The sequence below is a fragment of the Ranitomeya imitator genome, chromosome 9 (genome assembly GCF_032444005.1).
Source record: "Ranitomeya imitator isolate aRanImi1 chromosome 9, aRanImi1.pri, whole genome shotgun sequence".
In the NCBI taxonomy this organism is placed as follows: Eukaryota; Metazoa; Chordata; class Amphibia; order Anura; family Dendrobatidae; genus Ranitomeya; species Ranitomeya imitator.
Genome location: NC_091290.1, coordinates 1,433,690 through 1,453,283, shown reverse-complemented (window position 1 = coordinate 1,453,283; position 19,594 = coordinate 1,433,690). Strand labels below are relative to the sequence as shown.

General features: G+C 48.4%; 2 protein-coding genes across 12 annotated transcripts in view; both read right to left on the bottom strand.

Annotated features, from left to right (window-relative positions):
• The window catches only part of SOX6 (SRY-box transcription factor 6), an 846,804-nt gene that overhangs the window by 806,249 nt on the left and 20,961 nt on the right, over positions 1-19,594 (bottom strand). For 2 of the 11 annotated variants that reach the window (XM_069739869.1, XM_069739874.1), the window contains exon 1: positions 16,247-16,503. The exons of 7 other annotated variants lie outside the window; for them this stretch is intronic. The gene's annotated coding sequence lies outside the window, so the exon portion shown is untranslated. Of the gene's footprint in view, positions 1-15,851; positions 16,030-16,246; positions 16,504-19,594 lie in introns of those variants that run through there. 2 more of the 11 variants (XM_069739871.1, XM_069739875.1) reach the window with 2 other exon arrangements.
• Positions 4,900-7,461, bottom strand: LOC138649483 (uncharacterized). The gene is made up of 2 exons (XM_069739956.1): positions 7,306-7,461; positions 4,900-6,318 (listed from the first exon to the last, which is right to left on the bottom strand). Exons 1-2 carry the CDS (start codon positions 7,459-7,461, stop codon positions 4,900-4,902), a joined length of 1,575 nt encoding a protein of 524 aa, XP_069596057.1.

Genomic DNA, 19,594 nt, shown 5'->3' with positions numbered 1-19,594 from the left:
CAGTTTATATTCCCAGACTCTTCTGTCTCTGAGATTGAAGTTACCTTTTAATACAAGTAATTTCATGTCCATGGGTCTGTAATCAGGGAGACAAAAATGTTAGGTCACAGGTACATCCATTCTTTTTTCTCTTATTGTGTGGCGGTGAGAATTCATTTTTTTTTTCACATTGATTTACATTGTACTGTAAATCACAGTGCAGATCTGCAGCGTTTCTGCTACAGAAAAATCTGCTGCAGTTCTGCACTAAATCTGCATCGTGTGCACATACCCTAAAACACTCCGTATCTAGGAACTGCTCCAATATTTATGGACATAACTGTTTATCACTCACATAATGGTGGTTCTGCTTCACGTCACATGTCTTATCTATGGCATTTTTCTATGCTGTGTTGTATATAAATATGTGATGCTTCAGAATTTCTTTTAGTCTTTGCCTGATGAAGAGTCCTGTGTAGTCTGGAAAGCTGCAATTTGTTACCATCTTTTCAGTTCGCCATTAAAAAGTATCAACCACTGAGGAGTCAATTCCAAATATTTTAGAAAATGGAAGAAACACAAGAGGACTGTCAATCTTCCTCAGTCTGGGGCTCCATGCAAGATGTCGCCTCGTGGAGTAAGGATGATTCTGAGAAAGGTCAGGAATCAGCACAGAACCACACTGGAGGACCTGGTCAATGACCTGAAGAGAGCTGGGACCACAAACATCACCGTTAGTAACGCACTACACTGTCACGGATTAACATCCTGCAGGGAAGGCAAGGTTCCCCCGCCACCACATGTCCAGGCCCGTTAGAGGTTCGCCAATGACCATCTGGATGATCCAGATAACAAATGAGAGAAGGTCATGTGGTCAGAGGACACCAAAATACAGCTTTCTGGTATCAACGCCACGTGCCGTGTTTTGGAGGAATAATAAGTAACACCCCCCCAACTGGGAAGCATGGTGGGGGAAACATTATACTTTGAGGGTGCTTTTATGTAAAGAGGGCAGGACGACTGCACTGTATTTAAGGGAGGATGGATGGGGTCATGTATCATGGGACTTTGGCCAACAATCATGGGACTTTGGCCAACAACCTCCTTCCCTCAGTAAGAGCATTGAAGATGGGTTGTGGCTGGGTCTTCCAGCATGACAATGACCTGAAACAAACAGCCACAGCAACAAAGGAGTGGCCCTGTAAGATGAATTTCAAGGTCCACTCGAAAATCTTTGGAGGGATCTGAAACGCAATGTTACCCAGCGACAGCCCCAAAACCTGAAAGATCTGGAGAAGATCTGTATGGAGGAAAGGGCCAAAATCCATGTTGCAGTGTGTGCAAACCTGGTCAAGAACCACAGTAATCATCTGACCTCTAACTGCAAACAAAGGTTTCTGGACCAAATATTAAGATCGGTTTTTCTATTGTATTGAATCCTTATTTCATGCAATAAAATGCAAATGAATCATGTAACAACAATCATTCAATGTGATTTTCTGGATGTTATTTTTAGATTCTGTCTCTCTCATAACCAGTGTGCCAGTGCGTACGGCTGATGGTCGGCGTAAGAAGATTACAAATCCCAGCAATCACTACTCTGGGCACATTACAGAGCAGAATCACGCATGCGGCTCACATCTGGGCCATTGTTCCATAGGGTCACCGGAGCGGCCTAAAGCCGACCTCTGGCTGGAGGCTCCGTCCACAATGAGACCAGCAACAAATCACTGCTCACCAGCAAGAAAAAACTGCAAAAAACTATTATTGATGCAAGCCCCTTCTCCGCTCCTCCATGCCGAGGGATCCTTGAAAAGAGACCTTGGAGCAGCAGTTCCAGTAACATTTTTGATGGCGTTATCCTTGAATTTTATGCTGGAGCTGGTTAGAAAATGCAGAGATCAAGTAACAGGAGAGAGCTGCGATTACATCCAGTGCTGTCTGAGCAGAGGTAGCATAGCCGGACATTAGATCAGTGATGTCATCACCGGGGCGGGGCTGGAGTATGAGGGGTGTGGTCTCATATCAGTGACGTCATCACCGGGGCTGGAGTATGAGGGGTGTGGTCTCAGTGATGTCATCACCGGGGCGGGGCTGGAGTATGAGGGGTGCGGTCTCATATCAGTGATGTCATCACCGGGGCGGGGCTGGAGTATAAGGGGTGTGGTCTCATATCAGTGACGTCATCACCGGGGCGGGGCTGGAGTATGAGGGGTGTGGTCTCAGTGATGTCATCACCGGGGGGCTGGAGTATGAGGGGTGTGGTCTCATATCAGTGACGTAATCACCGGGGCTGGAGTATGAGGGGTGTGGTCTCATATCAGTGATGTCATCACCGGGGCAGGGCTGGAGTATGAGGGGTGTGGTCTCATATCAGTGATGTCATCACCGGGGCAGGGCTGGAGTATGAGGGGTGTGGTCTCATCAGTGATGTCATCACCGGGGGGGGCTGCAGTATGAGGGGTGTGGTCTCATATCAGTGACGTCATCACCGGGGCTGGAGTATGAGGGGTGTGGTCTCATCAGTGATGTCATCACCGGGGCGGGGCTGGAGTATGAGGGGTGTGGTCTCATATCAGTGACGTCATCACCGGGGCGGGGCTGGAGTATGAGGGGTGTGGTCTCATATCAGTGACGTCATCACCGGGGCGGGGCTGGAATATGAGGGGTGTGGTCTCATCAGTGACGTCATCACCGGGGCTGGAGTATGAGGGGTGTGGTCTCATATCAGTGACGTCATCACCGGGGCTGGAGTATGAGGGGTGTGGTCTCATATCAGTGATGTCATCACCGGGGCGGGGCTGGAGTATGAGGGGTGTGGTCTCATATCAGTGACGTCATCACCGGGGCGGGGCTGGAATGTGAGGGGTGTGGTCTCATCAGTGACCTCATCACCGGGGCTGGAGTATGAGGGGTGTGGTCTCATATCAGTGATGACATCACCGGGGGGGCTGGAGTATGAGGGGTGTGGTCTCATATCAGTGATGTCATCACCGGGGCGGGGCTGGAGTATGAGGGGTGCGGTCTCATATCAGTGATGTCATCACCGGGGGGGCTGGAGTATGAGGGGTGTGGTCTCATATCAGTGATGTCATCACCGGGGCGGGGCTGGAGTATGAGGGGTGCGGTCTCATATCAGTGATGTCATCACCGGGGGGGGCTGGAGTATGAGGGGTGTGGTCTCATATCAGTGATGTCATCACCGGGGGGGCTGGAGTATGAGGGGTGTGGTCTCATATCAGTGATGTCATCACCGGGGCGGGGCTGGAGTATGAGGGGTGCGGTCTCATATCAGTGATGTCATCACCGGGGGGGGCTGGAGTATGAGGGGTGTGGTCTCATATCAGTGACGTCATCACCGGGGGAGGGGGGGCTGGAGTGTGAGGGGTGTGGTCTCATCAGTGATGTCATCACCGGGGCGGGGCTGGAGTATGAGGGGTGCGGTCTCATATCAGTGATGTCATCACCGGGGGGGCTGGAGTATGAGGGGTGTGGTCTCATATCAGTGACCTCATCACCAGGGTTGGAGTATGAGGGGTGTGGTCTCATATCAGTGACCTCATCACCAGGGCTGGAGTATGAGGGGTGTGGTCTCATATCAGTGATGACATCACCGGGGCGGGGCTGGAGTACGAGGGGTGGAGTCTCATCATTATATCAGTGATGTTATCACCGGGGCTGGGCTGGAGTATGAGGGGTGTGGTCTCATATCAGTGACGTCATCACTGGGGCGGGGCTAGAGCATGAGGGGTGTGGTCTCATATCAGTCAACGCAGACCACAGGAGCAGCCTACGCTGGATCTAGGGGTGACGGGGTAGGTTTTTAGTCCATTTAGCATTTTTAACATGTCCATGAATTAGACAAATAAAATGTGAGTACCAAACAACTGTCAGTCACTTTAAAGGGGCCCTTGAGATGGTCGGACTAGAGAAGCTGCAGAATGGCTCTCACAGAGACATTAGTCAGATGACAATGATTTAGGGCAGGGGTGGGCAATATTTTTTCTGCCAAGGGTCATTTGGATATTTTTACCATCCTTCGGGAGCCGGACAGATTGTGCAGTGACTCTTCCCACAAAGTCCTGACACTTGTCAGGGCGTAATCCTTCACTGCACGCGCCCCAGCGTCCAGTACGGCACAAGATGAAATTAATGGGCAGGTGGCCGTTTACATACTGCTGTCCCCAGGAGGCTGCCCGGATAAAAGGTCGTCGTGGACCGTTAACGGCCCTGAGGATCCCCGCCCCTGGTTTAGAAACAAGATGGCAGAGTCTCTCCAGACGCCAATAGTGAACCCCTCCAGTCTCCGGGTCTTTCTCCACAGAATCCTTTGCAGTGTTTGCTGCTTGCGCCCTCACGTTCCTCATCTGTACAGGAGGTCGGGCGGCAGAACTCGTCCACCTCTGGTTTCTGGTGTTCACACTTCTGAACGCTGCTGCTGCTGCTGGATTGTGCGGATGATCTGAGGACATTAACCCTTACGGCTCCTGGACTGATCCATACCCACAGAGCTGGATTTCATACTGATGCTTTTCTACACAAACATTAGAGAATATACAACACTGCACATTTGCGGTCACTGCCTTTTTACAGAACGATCCATGGCCGTGACGAGGAAGCAAATCCTTTCAGATGTACCGACTGGATTTTAGTGTGTGAATATACCCTCGCGAGTCTTCCTTGCAACGACTTCTCTACAAATATCTCTTCTATTGTTGCAGCATCAACAGCTCCAACTGGGACGGAAAAATCACGGCAGACCATTGTGGCCCTCAAGTCTCCAGGGGCCACATGGGAAAACAACAACCGAAAAGTCAGGAGATTTAGTCAATGATCGAGCGAGGAAAGTGGGTAATATATTCATAGCAGACAAGATAAGCAACCTAGTGCCATGTGGTGTCTATAATCAGCGCCCATCCTTCACATCACACAGGACGGGGCCACGGTAGACGGCTGGGGGGCCGGGGAGCGCGGCCACGGTAGACGGCCGGGGGGCGTGGCCACGGTAGACGGCTGGGGGGCCGGGGAGCGCGGCCACGGTAGACGGCTGGGGGGCCGGGGAGCGCGGCCACGGTAGACGGCTGGGGGGGGTCGGAGAGCGTGGCCACGGTAGACGGCTGGGGGGCCGGGGAGCGTGGCCACGGTAGACGGCCGGGGGGCGTGGCCACGGTAGACGGCTGGGGGGGGTCGGGGAGCGTGGCCACGGTAGACGGCTGGGGGGGGCCGGGGAGCGTGGCCACGGTAGACGGCTGGGGGGGCCGGGGAGCGTGGCCACGGTAGACGGCTGGGGGGGCCGGGGAGCGTGGCCACGGTAGACGGCTGGGGGGGCCGGGGAGCGTGGCCACGGTAGACGGCTGGGGGGGCCGGGGAGCGTGGCCACGGTAGACGGCTGGGGGGGCCGGGGAGCGCGGCCACGGTAGACGGCTGGGGAGCGCGGCCACGGTAGACGGCTGGGGAGCGTGGCCACGGTAGACGGCTGGGGAGCGTGGCCACGGTAGACGGCTGGGGAGCGTGGCCACGGTAGACGGCTGGGGGGCCGGGGAGCGTGGCCACGGTAGACGGCTGGGGGGCCGGGGAGCGCGGCCACGGTAGACGGCTGGGGAGCGTGGCCACGGTAGACGGCTGGGGAGCGTGGCCACGGTAGACGGCCGGGGGGGCGAGGCCACGGTAGACGGCTGGGGGGTCGGGGAGCGTGGCCACGGTAGACGGCTGGGGGGCCGGGGAGCGTGGCCACGGTAGACAGCTGGGGGGCCGGGGAGCGTGGCCACGGTAGACAGCTGGGGGGCCGGGGAGCGTGGCCACGGTAGACAGCTGGGGGGCGTGGCCACGGTAGACGGCTGGGGGCGTGGCCACGGTAGACGCTGGGGGCGTGGCCACGGTAGACGGCTGGGGGGCGTGGCCACGGTAGACGGCTGGGGGGCCGGGGGGCGTGGCCACGGTAGACGGCTGGGGGACGGGGGGCGCGGCCACGGTAGACGGCTGGGGGGCCGGGGAGCGCGGCCACGGTAGACGGCTGGGGAGCGTGGCCACGGTAGACGGCCGGGGGGCGTGGCCACGGTAGACGGCTGGGGGGTCGGGGAGCGTGGCCACGGTAGACGGCTGGGGGGCCGGGGAGCGTGGCCACGGTAGACGGCTGGGGGGCCGGGGAGCGTGGCCACGGTAGACGGCTGGGGGGCGTGGCCACGGTAGACGGCTGGGGGGCCGGGGGCGTGGCCACGGTAGACGGCTGGGGGGCGTGGCCACGGTAGACGGCTGGGGGGCATGGCTGTGCTCAGCAATGTCATGTGAGGGGCACTCCTCTGATTTACAACACTTTCTTTTTCCAGTAGATGGCAACAGCTAAACATTTAACAGGAAAAAATGACCGGATTCCCAAAGTCTGAGTCTGAAGAATTGTGATAATGTTCTGACACTCCAGCCAACGCACAACCATAGTACTCAGGGTATTGAGGACCCTTTCCAGATCACTGGGGGTCTGCAGCCATCCTGACTGACGCATATAGTCTCCGATTCATCAATTCTGCCGTGCACTCCAGTCTTGATGAATAGTGAGCCGGAGTAAGAAGCGCTAAATTCAAAAGAAGGCGCCAATAACCAAACCACAGACCTCAGCTGCCGGGCGACTCCGCAGCAGGCGTGCTCCAGCCTGGGGTGTTCCTGCACTAATCTGCTCCAATTATTTGGTGTAAGGTATGAGGAACTTGTGCTCGGCCATTGCCCCCCTTTGGTTGAGCTCTGCCCACTTTCCTAGAAGTTGGACGGTCGGGTTGGGGCTTGTGTAAAAATGCCAATGCACAAAAAATATTAAACATTTCAAGCAGTTTCACATCATGAGACTTGATACAGCAGGACTATCATGAATAGATTAATAATAGATTATGGGCAGCACGGTGGCTTAGTGGTTAGCACAGCAGCCTTGCAGCGCTGGAGTCCTGGGTTCTAATCCCACCTTGGACAACATCTGCAAAGAGTTTGTATGTTCTCTCCGTGTTTGCGTGGGTTTCCTCCGGGCACTCCGGTTTCCTCCCACATTCCAAAGACATACTGATAAAGAATTTAGATTGTGAGCCCCATCGGGGACAGCGATGATAATGTGTGCAAACTGTAAAGCGCTGCGTAATATGTTAGCGCTATATAAAAATAAAGATTATTATTATTTATTATTATTATTAAGTTTGCTCCGGAATATTCCCTCTAAGGCCGAGGTCACACTTGCGAGTGCAATGCGATAAATTCATACAAGTCTCTAGCATCAACATCCGGCACCGCCGCCGGCACTCGGGGCCGGAGCAATCAGCGTTAGTGACCGCCAATACGTCGTCTTACTGAGCTGAGATGGGAGCGTAGCGCCCCCGGCAGGTGACAATCCAGCAGCTGTCGCCGTCCACTATCCCGGACAGCCTGCTGCAGCAGCCACGAGCAGTGCTGGCCCCGTCCACATCTGTTTAACCCCTTAGATGCTGCTGTCAACAGTGACTCCATCACATCAATGGTTAACAGTGTGGGGGCTTCCTATTTATCCCCATCGGCCCCCAGAGATCATGATTGTGGGGTCCTGATGTTTGCCGGCAATTCCCGGCCAAATAGCGGCCGGAGCAGAAGTCACCGACATTTAGTGATCATACACTTTACCATTCCGCTCACTTTACATTAATTCCTGAAAATCACCTGAAGGGTTAATAATCTGCCTGACTGCAGTTTCCCATATGTGAGGGGCGCAGTTTTTATAATGGTGCCAGTTTTGGGGGTTTTCCAACATATAGGACCCCCAAAGTCACTTCACACCTGGATAGGTCCCTGAAAAAAAAGCAAGTTTAGTAAATTTCCTTTAAAAAATGAAAAATTCCTGCTACGTTATTAAACCTCCTCAAAGGCGAAAAATATAAAATAAGATTTTACAAATGGCGCTGACGTAAGCCGACATGAGGGAAGTGTGATCTATTACGGGTTTCTGTGGTGACTCTGGATTAAAGGAAGAAGCATTCAACGTCTAAAATTGATAATTCTTCAACATTTTTCTCAAATTTCTGATATGTTTTATAAATAAACACAAAATATCGACCGAAATTTACCGTCATCATAAAGTATAATGTGCCACGAAAAACCATCTCAAAATCAGCGGGATATATTGAAGCTCCAGAGTTATCACCACATATAGAGACACTGGACAGAGTTAAAAAAAAATTTGGCCCGGTCACTGAGGGGTTAAAAACAGCATTAGGCCATCTTCAAAGAGTTTTGGTTTTTTGTTGCAATTTTTTTCTGCAGCCAAAATCTGTTCTCTTGGAGGCAAAAACTCTGCATAAAAAATAAAAAACACAATTTTTTGGGTGCAGATTACGTGTGTTTTGTGTACATATAGTACAAGTTTAATAAAGTTAGTTTCGGTCAATAAGGCTATGTGCACACGTTCAGGTTATCGCGTTTTTTCGCGGTAACAACTCATTAAAAACGCATACATTATGCATTCTATCATTTAGAATGCATTCTGCATGTTACGTGCACATGAATGCATTTTTTTCCGCAAAAAAAAAACATCGCGGTAAAAAAATAATAATAATAATTTTTATTTATATAGCGCCAACATATTCCGCAGCGCTTTACAAATTATAGAGGGGACTTGTACAGACAATAGACATTACAGCATAACAGAAATACAGTTCAAAACAGATACCAGGAGGAGTGAGGGCCCTGCTGCTCGCAAGCTTACAAAAAATGAGCATGTTCATTATTTTTTGCAGATTTTCTGCGTTTTTCCCGCAATTCTATGCATTTGGGAAAAAAAGCACAAAAAAACGCACCAAAAACGTGGTAAAAACGCATGCGGATTTCTAGCAGAAATGTCCGGTTTTTGTCAGGAAAATTTCTGCAAGAAATCCTGACGTGTGCACATACCCTAAAACATTTTGAAAATGCTGCAAAAAACATTGTTTACCTTTTCATTGCTTTCTACGAGTAAGGCTATGTGCACACGTTCAGGATTTCTCGCAGAAAATTCCTGAGAAAAACCGGACATTTTCTGCAAGAAATCCGCAAGAAAACCGCATGCGTTTTTGCAGCGGTTTTTTTCCGGACACTTCCCAATGCATTTTGTAGTGGGAAATCCGCAAAAAAAAAAAACGCATAATTAATGAACATGTTGCGTTTTTTACCGCGATTCCTTTTTTTTCGCTGAAAAAAAACGCATCATGTGCACAAAACATGCGGAATTCATTCTAAATGATGGGATGCTTTTTGTATGCGTTTTTTTTTTGCGGTTTTATAGCGTTTTTATCGGGAAAAACCGTGAAAAAACCGCAACATGTGCACACAGCCTAAAAAATGCTGCAAAAACACTGAATGAATTGACCGGCTGTAGATTTAAAAAAAGTTGGTTTCAAATTCAGTCAGGAAAAAACTGAGCGCATGAAACTTCCCAAATCTTACAGCATTTTCCTGCTTATGTAATGTGCATTAAAAAATGCAGCAAGAACGGTGCATGTGACCATTAGAGTGAACATGACGAAAAATGCAACGGAAAAAGACATCTTGTGTGTGAGATTTTAGAAATCTGATACATTTTGCTGTTACTGTAAAACGCCACAAAATAAAAAATAAAAACAACAAAATGCAATGGGGAAACAAGAGGAAACAGGGTTAAATCCCACATCGAAAAGCAGCGACTGATTACAAATTTGTATCCGAGATTTGTGATCTACAAAGTAGAAGCTTCCATCTTTTCTGGCACACAATGAGGGAAGGAGTTCTGCTCTCAGCCGCTGGAATAAATGACAATACATGAAGGGAAGACAACCGCAGCTATTATTAACAAGGCCTAATAGAGAAGGCAGCAGTCGTGGCCTCGGGGCAGAACATCGCCGGTGATCCTTGTTTTTCTATTATAACATGCTTCCAGTAACGTGTAATAAACTTCTACAAGAGCAGCCACCGGCACCGCACACGGCTAATAACACAACGAGACAAGCAGTGCAGCTCCGAAACGGGATCCGAAAGACGATCACAGGAGACACGCTGGGTGATCTGGTACACTGAGGGATCTCCTGGAAGGACCACGGCCTGCAGAACGCCTGGACACAGCCACCTTATCACTGGCAGATATTAAATGGTCACAATAAAGTCTAAAAACGTCACCCGTTCTACCCCTATAAATCAGTTGTACGTCTGACAAGTTCCAACTGTCCATCATCTCAGTTGTTTACAGCGGCAATCAATTTTGGACAAACCTCTTATCCTTCCTCACCACTCTCCTTTCTCTGAGCTAACAGATTTCCTCATCCTTCTTCTAGGTTCTCATGTTTCCTCATTCTTCTCCTTCTTCTGGGCTTCCAAGTTTCCTCATCCTCGATTACTGTACTCAGATTTATTATTTATACCCCTTTTCACATGTAAAGCGCCATGGAATAAATGGCACTATAATAATAAATCATAATACTCCTTCTCCTTCCTCTGGGCTCCCAAGTTTCCTCATCTTTCTCCTTCCTCTAGGCTCCCAAGTTCCTTCATCATTTCCCTTCCTCTAGGCTCCCAAGTTTCCTCATCTTTCTCCTTCCTCTGGGCTCCCAAGTTTCCTAATCCTTTTCCTTCCTCTGGGCTCCCACGTTTCCTCATCCTACTTCCTCTGGGCTCCCAAGTTTCCTCATCCTTCTCTTTCCTCTGGGCTCCCAAATTTCCTCATCCTTCTCCTTCCTCTGGGCTCCCAAGTTTCCTCATCCTTCTCCTTCCTCTAGGCTCCCAAGTTTCCTCATCCTTCTCCTTCCTCTAGGCTCCCAAGTTTCCTCATCTTTCTCCTTCCTCTAGGCTCCCAAGTTTCCTCATCTTTCTCCTTCCTCTAGGCTCCCAAGTTTCCTCATCTTTCTCCTTCCTCTGGGCTCCCAAGTTTCCTAATCCTTTTCCTTCCTCTGGGCTCCCACGTTTCCTCATCCTACTTCCTCTGGGCTCCCAAGTTTCCTCATCCTTCTCTTTCCTCTGGGCTCCCAAATTTCCTCATCCTTCTCCTTCCTCTGGGCTCCCAAGTTTCCTCATCCTTCTCCTTCCTCTAGGCTCCCAAGTTTCCTCATCCTTCTCCTTCCTCTAGGCTCCCAAGTTTCCTCATCTTTCTCCTTCCTCTAGGCTCCCAAGTTTCCTCATCTTTCTCCTTCCTCTAGGCTCCCAAGTTTCCTCACCCTTCTTCCTCTGGGCTCCCAAGTTTCCTCACCCTTCTTCCTCTGGGCTCCCAAGTTTCCTCACCCTTCTTCCTCTGGGCTCCCAAGTTTCCTCACCCTTCTTCCTCTGGGCTCCCAAGTTTCCTCACCCTTCTTCCTCTGGGCTCCCAAGTTTCCTCATCCTTCTCCTGGGCTCCCAAATTTCCTCATCCTTCTCCTTCCTGTAGGCTCCCAAGTTTCCTAATCCTTTTCCTTCCTCTGGGCTCCCACGTTTCCTCATCCTACTTCCTCTGGGCTCCCAAGTTTCCTCATCCTTCTCCTTCCTCTGGGCTCCCAAATTTCCTCATCCTTCTCCTTCCTCTGGGCTCCCAAGTTTCCTCATCCTTCTCCTTCCTCTGGGCTCCCAACTTTCCTCATCCTTCTCCTTCCTCTGGGCTCCCAACTTTCCTCATCCTTCTCCTTCCTCTAGGCTCCCAAGTTTCCTCATCCTTCTCCTTCCTCTAGGCTCCCAAGTTTCCTCATCTTTCTCCTTCCTCTAGGCTCCCAAGTTTCCTCATCTTTCTCCTTCCTCTAGGCTCCCAAGTTTCCTCATCTTTCTCCTTCCTCTGGGCTCCCAAGTTTCCTCATCCTTCTCGTTCCTCTGGGCTCCCAAATTTCCTCATCCTTCTCCTTCCTCTGGGCTCCCAAGTTTCCTCATCTTTCTCCTTCCTCTAGGCTCCCAAGTTTCCTCATCCTTCTCCTTCCTCTGGGCTCCCAAGTTTCCTCATCCTTCTCCTTCCTCTGGGCTCCCAAGTTTCCTCATCCTTCTCCTTCCTCTGGGCTCCAAAGTTTCCTCATCCTTCTCCTTCCTCTAGGCTCCCAAGTTTCCTCATCCTTCTCCTTCCTCTAGGCTCCCAAGTTTCCTCATCTTTCTCCTTCCTGTAGGCTCCCAAGTTTCCTCATCTTTCTCCTTCCTCTGGGCTCCCAAGTTTCCTCACCCTTCTTCCTCTGGGCTCCCAAGTTTCCTCATCCTTCTTCCTCTGGGCTCCCAAGTTTCCTCATCTTTCTCTTTCCTCTAGGCTCCCACGTTTCCTCATCTTTCTCCTTCCTCTAGGCTCCCAAGTTTCCTCATCCTTCTCCTTTCTCTGGGCTCCCAAATTTCCTCACCCTTCTCCTTCCTTTCCCAAATTTCCTTCATGTAGCATCTTGCCTTTTTCTCTAAATGTCTTTCTTCCATCATTGTTTTTTCACCAGCTTAAACATCTCATCCTTCTTAAACATCCTCCTTTAAGTTGCTGCTGAACAGTTACATTTGTATTCATCCTTCTCAGCCTCTCCGTTCGTTAATCATTCTCCACCGCTATCTGTGTAATCAGCTTGCCCATTTCTCTATATCTTCATCCTGCTTTCTTATTTGCTCCATGATTCCACCCTCTTCTAAACGATCCGTTCTGTCAGCTCATCCCGGTCTTTTGCTCATTTCTGCACCACATTATTTATTGGTACCGTTCTCCTCCCCAAGAGTGAAGTTTTGTATCTTGTATCAGTACCAGCGTCTTGTTTCTTTCTCTATTGTATTCTTTTAAAGAGCAACTGCCTCTTTATGCCAGAGCAGAAAAAAACCCCGAACAGCAGTTATCGGCTTATATTTCCGCGGGTGCTTGATTTTTAACCGTTCATTTGTCTGTTTTACGCTCTTTTGCTACTTCCTACTCCCATGTGTTCATCTGATGAATTCTCTAATTCATCTGTCGCCGTTACTTTCCTAGAATGATCTCTGCTCCTTCATGTACCTCTCTTCTCTAATGCCACTTACTATCACTACCTTACTGTTAGTCCTCTCCGTTGTCCTATTTTTTTCCTCCTTGTAAGTTTCTTGTAGAACTCTTTCTACCTATTCATTGGCTCCATTGTGGCATTTTTTTCCTGAATCACTCCTTCCTATAACATCTCTACTGTTTCTTCAACACGTCATCCTATTTTTTTCTCCATCATTCCTTATAATCATCTTGCCCCATCATTTTATTGTGGTTTCTATACTGTTCCTTCCTTTAACCATCTTGTCTTTTTCCATCTGCTCCATCGCTCCTACCTATGGCCAGCTCTGCTTTTTTACGCACCTCATTAACGTCCCATTAACGAGAGGCGATAGCCTGAATAAAAGTCGGCTGGTGCTTATTTACTGGCCTGATTACACTGGCTGACAAGTTTAGAGTGGCCGACGATCGGTAAACAAGCGTTCCTGAAAATCAGACGGCGTAAACGTGCCGATGGTCGTTATGCCAGCACAGAAATAATTGTTATGGGCAGCACATTACCCAGCGTAATCCGGTAACATGGTGCTGTATGGAGATCTAACGTGTCCCGGCAGTAATGTCAGTAGCTCCCGATACAGTAACTTGTCCACAAGGCAATCATTAGCGCGACTCACGGCTTCCCCTATTCACACCACGTTTCACGGGGTGATTTGCTGCGGATAACGAAGATTTGTGCCAGAATAAACGATTCGATCACCCAACAAATGTCCGCATGGGCATCACTGGCACGTTTACATTCCGGAAACATTTGCCGATTGTTATTTTTCTCTCCATCTCTGCTCCTTCATCTATTCCATCGTCCTATTGTCATTTTCTCCATGATTCCTTCATGTGCTCCAGCGTAATATTTACAGCACCATTATTCCTTCCTATAACAATTGATTCTTGTGTTCATAGTTTTTCCATCTCTTCTAGAAAGGTGTCACCTGCAGAGTCTTATTTTTGCTTCATACTATTTTAATTTTCTCCACTGCTCTTTCATCTGCTCCATTCTAATGCTGTACATTTTCTCTATTGTGTCTTTCTATAACTATTTTGTGCGTCGTTATTTTATCCTTTCTGCGATGGTTCCTGTTTTCCACCGCATAGCTCCGTGATCCCTTCCTTTCCCTCGTTCCTCTGTTCGCAGTTCCATTTCGTTATAGACTCCTCTGCTCCTCGTGTCGACACATCTTTTCCTTCTATACTGCCTCCTTTATGCCTCCCTGCCAGGCATGCTGCTTGTTTTCCATCTCTGAATGTCTCCTTCAGAAATGTTATGTACAGTAGCTGTTTTCATCTGTTTATTCAGATTTGTGTCTTTAGGAGACATTTGTAGTGAAGAAATATCATTGTCTCAATTCTGCCCTTTCATTTATAGCCAGTAACTCTTTGGTCGTCTCTGCACCCTCCTACAGTAAGTTTGCACAGAGCGGGGATTATTCAGATAGCTCCATTATACAGACACTAATGTTACAATTACAAACTTCGGAGATAATTATAATTTATAGATGTCAAAAATTAGAATTCTCCGATATTAGGAAAGTACAATTCACTCACTTATAGAAAACTGCAAGTTAATTTCCTTCTATATAAAATATCTGCAGTCCTGTATCATCGCATTACACATTTGTAGCACATCCTACAGACGTTATATCCAGAATATTTATTATTGTATTGTTATATATTTGTACTATTAGACAAAATGAAAAATAATTGCAAAATCAGAGGCACATTTTCTACTCAATTTGCAGAATTTTTCTGTGTCTAGATTTATCACCTGAATTTTATGTCTGACAATCTACAGATAAACGTGTAAGACATTTTTGTATTTTTCTGATTTACACATAGATTTCGTTTTTACGCCGTGGTGTAGAGCGGAGGCACGAGCCCCGGACCCACCGCCATCTATACGGACACGGCATTCCTGCCACCTCAATAAGATGCCTAATAATGGCTTGCACTGGCGCACGCTAGTTAACCCCTTCCTCGCGGGCAGCGGCTCCCTGCACAACAGAGCAGAGCAGGGGGAATTTGTTTCTGACGGATCTCCCCGAGCAGCCGAGGGCACATCTGTCCTCCCCGAGAGATTTCCGAGGAGATTAGAATATTCCTTGGCTGCAGAAAAGAAATAATCGGCACTTTACTGCGAGCGAAAGGACCACGGCGGTGTTAAGAAGCTATTGACCCCATCACTTCATTTGCAATATTTGTTAACATGTTCCCTGCCTTGTGCCAGGAGGTTGCGGAAGAGTTAATGACGCGGCACAGGCGGACTATTTCCATCAAAGACGCATTAAAGTCAGCAGTCGGTGGTGGCACACAGGGAATACGACGTACCTACAAATGTAAAGTTCTTTGTGCTAATCTGATCCTAAGAGGTTTCCTACCGAGCAGAGAATTGCTGCAGATGTCCCTGACGCTAGGTCGCAACCTTCTGACTTATTAATCGAGATCTTAACAAATGTGAAGAAAAGTGTCTCTGTCATCGGAGAAACTTCCACCTCAAAACCCGGAAAGTTCAGCAGCCCCAAGAAAGCAGCGATCGGCATGGAGAGAGCACTAGAGTAAGGACAGCGTGCGCGATAATGTGAAATACTAGTAATACGAGGGGCGAGGAGCAGAGCGGACCCCCAGGCCTGCACACAACTCTATAGCTTTTATTTTCAGCACCGCTCGCTCTGCGGCCTCCGTCTTCTAAGGGACCTGATTTTTTCTGCTCTCCCCCACTACAGCTCCCAATAAAGAATCTTTGTTTTCCTGCCGACCCTCCTCTGTCTATTCTAAATTTGACTCTGCAGTTTAAGTAGTTGAAGCGGCTAATTCTGAATCCGGCTATTGAGAGAGGACACACAGAAGTAGATCCCAGTTTAGCAATGGATACAATTCGCTGAATTGGCAGTCTAATTTTACATGTGGCATTTTAAAGCCCCTTACAAACCCAGTGCCACCTTACCTTATGAGGGAACTTCCAGTTCAGCAACTGGTGAAAACAAAATACCATTAGTGGATCAGCTTCACCCTACAGGAGTCCAGGCCAAGAGATTCCTCTACACAGAAGAATGCAATGGAACTTAGAAAGTTGTGTCTAGCGGAGCGGAGGGGGTACAATGCCCGGACCATCTGCGCATCACAAAGAGATGGCAGCAGCACCGCCGGCCGCTACCAACGTCTCAATACCACCAATCAGCAATGCTATTATCACCACGTCAAGCGACGGCTCACTGCAAACCCCAAGGTGGCCACAGGGCTTCCAAGAGAGAAGTGAAAATAAACAGTAAAAAAAAATATCTAATAAGAAAAACTGTGAGAACCTGGTGCAGGAGAGTCGGCGGCAGTGACAGCGCTCACCTCTTATCGCCACAAGACAGGATGTGCGAGCAGGAACCACCCGAGGAATGTATTAATCTGTGACCCCCAGGCTGGCAGTCACAACAGTGCTGTCCTCCATTGTCCTCAGAGCACCGGGCCCGGCACAACTTATCACAGGGCCGACCTGTCACATCCACGCAGAAACAAAGCCAAAAGGAGGCAAATCAGAGGAAGAAAGCCGCCGGATGCCTGACAGCAGGAGAAAGTGCTGCACAAGTTTACTTCCAGAGGACTCTGATCACACCTTTCCCTGCGGCAGCAGAAGAGCACAGAGCACTTCAGGAGGTGGGCGACCCCTGCGCTCCGCAGCACGGCCACATAGAATGCTGTCTATAATGCTGTCTATAGTCACCGACGAGAAACCAACCTCCAACAAGCCTGAAAACCACAGGAACACTGGAAGCACCGCCGCGTACATATCCACTATATACACACACACTATATACACACACACACTATATTCACCGACGAGAAACCAACCTCCAACAAGCCTGAAAACCACAGGAACACTGGAAGCACCGCCACGTACATATACACACACGCTATACACTATATACACACACACTATATACACACACTATACACTATATTCACCGACGAGAAACCAACCTCCAACAAGCCTGAAAACCACAGGAACACTGGAAGCACCGCCACGTACATATACACACACGCTATACACTATATACACACACACACTATATACACACACTATACACTATACACTATATTCACCGACGAGAAACCAACCTCCAACAAGCCTGAAAACCAGAGGAACACTGGAAGCACCGCCGCGTACATATACACACGTTATACACTATATACACACACACTATATACACACACTATACACTATATTCACCGACGAGAAACCAACCTCCGACAAGCCTGAAAACCAGAGGAACACTGGAAGCACCGCCGCGTACATATCCACACACGCTATACACTATATACACACACACTATATACACACACACTATACACTATACACTATATTCACCGACGAGAAACCAACCTCCGACAAGCCTGAAAACCTGAGGAACACTGGAAGCACCGCCGCATACATATCCACTATATACACACACGCTATACACTATATACACACACACTATATACACACACACTATATACACACACTATACACTATATTCACCGACGAGAAACCAACCTCCAACAAGCCTGAAAACCTGAGGAACACTGGAAGCACCGCCGCGTACATATACACACACACTATACACTATATACACACACACTATATACACATATACACTATATTCACCGACGAGAAACCAACCTCCAACAAGCCTGAAAACCAGAGGAACACTGGAAGCACCGCCGCATACATATCCACTATATACACACACACTATATACACACACACACACTATATTCACCGACGAGAAACCAACCTCCAACAAGCCTGAAAACCAGAGGAACACTGGAAGCACCGCCGCGTACATATATACACACGCTATACACTATATACACACACACTATACACTATATTCACCGACGAGAAACCAACCTCCGACAAGCCTGAAAACCAGAGGAACACTGGAAGCACCGCCGCGTACATATACACACACGCTATACACTATATACACACACACTATACACTATATACACACACACTATATTCACCGACGAGAAACCAACCTCCAACAAGCCTGAAAACCAGAGGAACACTGGAAGCACCGCCGCGTACATATCCACTATATACACACACGCTATACACTATATACACACACACTATATACACACACACTATACACATATACACTATATTCACCGACGAGAAACCAACCTCCAACAAGCCTGAAAACCAGAGGAACACTGGAAGCACCGCCGCGTACATATACACACACGCTATACACTATATACACACACACTATATACACACACTATACACTATATTCACCGACGAGAAACCAACCTCCAACAAGCCTGAAAACCAGAGGAACACTGGAAGCACCGCCGCGTACATATACACACACGCTATACACTATATACACACACACTATATACACACACTATACACTATATTCACCGACGAGAAACCAACCTCCAACAAGCCTGAAAACCAGAGGAACACTGGAAGCACCGCCGCGTACATATACACACACGCTATACACTATATACACACACACTATATACACACACTATACACTATATTCACCGACGAGAAACCAACCTCCGACAAGCCTGAAAACCAGAGGAACACTGGAAGCACCGCCGCGTACATATACACACACGCTATACACTATATACACACACTATATACACACACTATACACTATAGTCACCGACGAGAAACCAACCTCCAACAAGCCTGAAAACCAGAGGAACACTGGAAGCACCGCCGCGTACATATACACACGTTATACACTATATACACACACACTATATACACTATATTCACCGACGAGAAACCAACCTCCGACAAGCCTGAAAACCACAGGAACACTGGAAGCACCGCCGCATACATATACACACACGCTATACACTATATACACACACACTATATACACACACTATACACTATATTCACCGACGAGAAACCAACCTCCAACAAGCCTGAAAACCAGAGGAACACGAAGCACCGCCGCATACATATCCACTATATACACACACACTATATACACACACACTATATACACACACTATATTCACCGACGAGAAACCAACCTCCAACAAGCCCCGAAAACCAGAGGAACACTGAAAGCACCGCCGCATACATATACACACACGCTATACACTATATACACACACACTATATACACATATACACTATATTCACCGACGAGAAACCAACCTCCAACAAGCCTGAAAACCAGAGGAACACTGGAAGCACCGCCGCGTACATATACACACACTATATACACTATATACACACACTATATACACACACTATACACTATATTCACCGACGAGAAACCAACCTCCGACAAGCCTGAAAACCAGAGGAACACTGGAAGCACCGCCGCGTACATATACACACACGCTATACACTATATACACACACACACTATATACACATATACACTATATTCACCGACGAGAAACCAACCTCCAACAAGCCTGAAAACCAGAGGAACACTGGAAGCACCGCCGCGTACATATCCACTATATACACACACACTATATACACTATATTCACCGACGAGAAACCAACCTCCAACAAGCCTGAAAACCAGAGGAACACTGGAAGCACCGCCGCGTACATATACACACACACTATATACACTATATTCACCGACGAGAAACCAACCTCCAACAAGCCTGAAAACCAGAGGAACACTGGAAGCACCGCCGCGTACATATACACACACA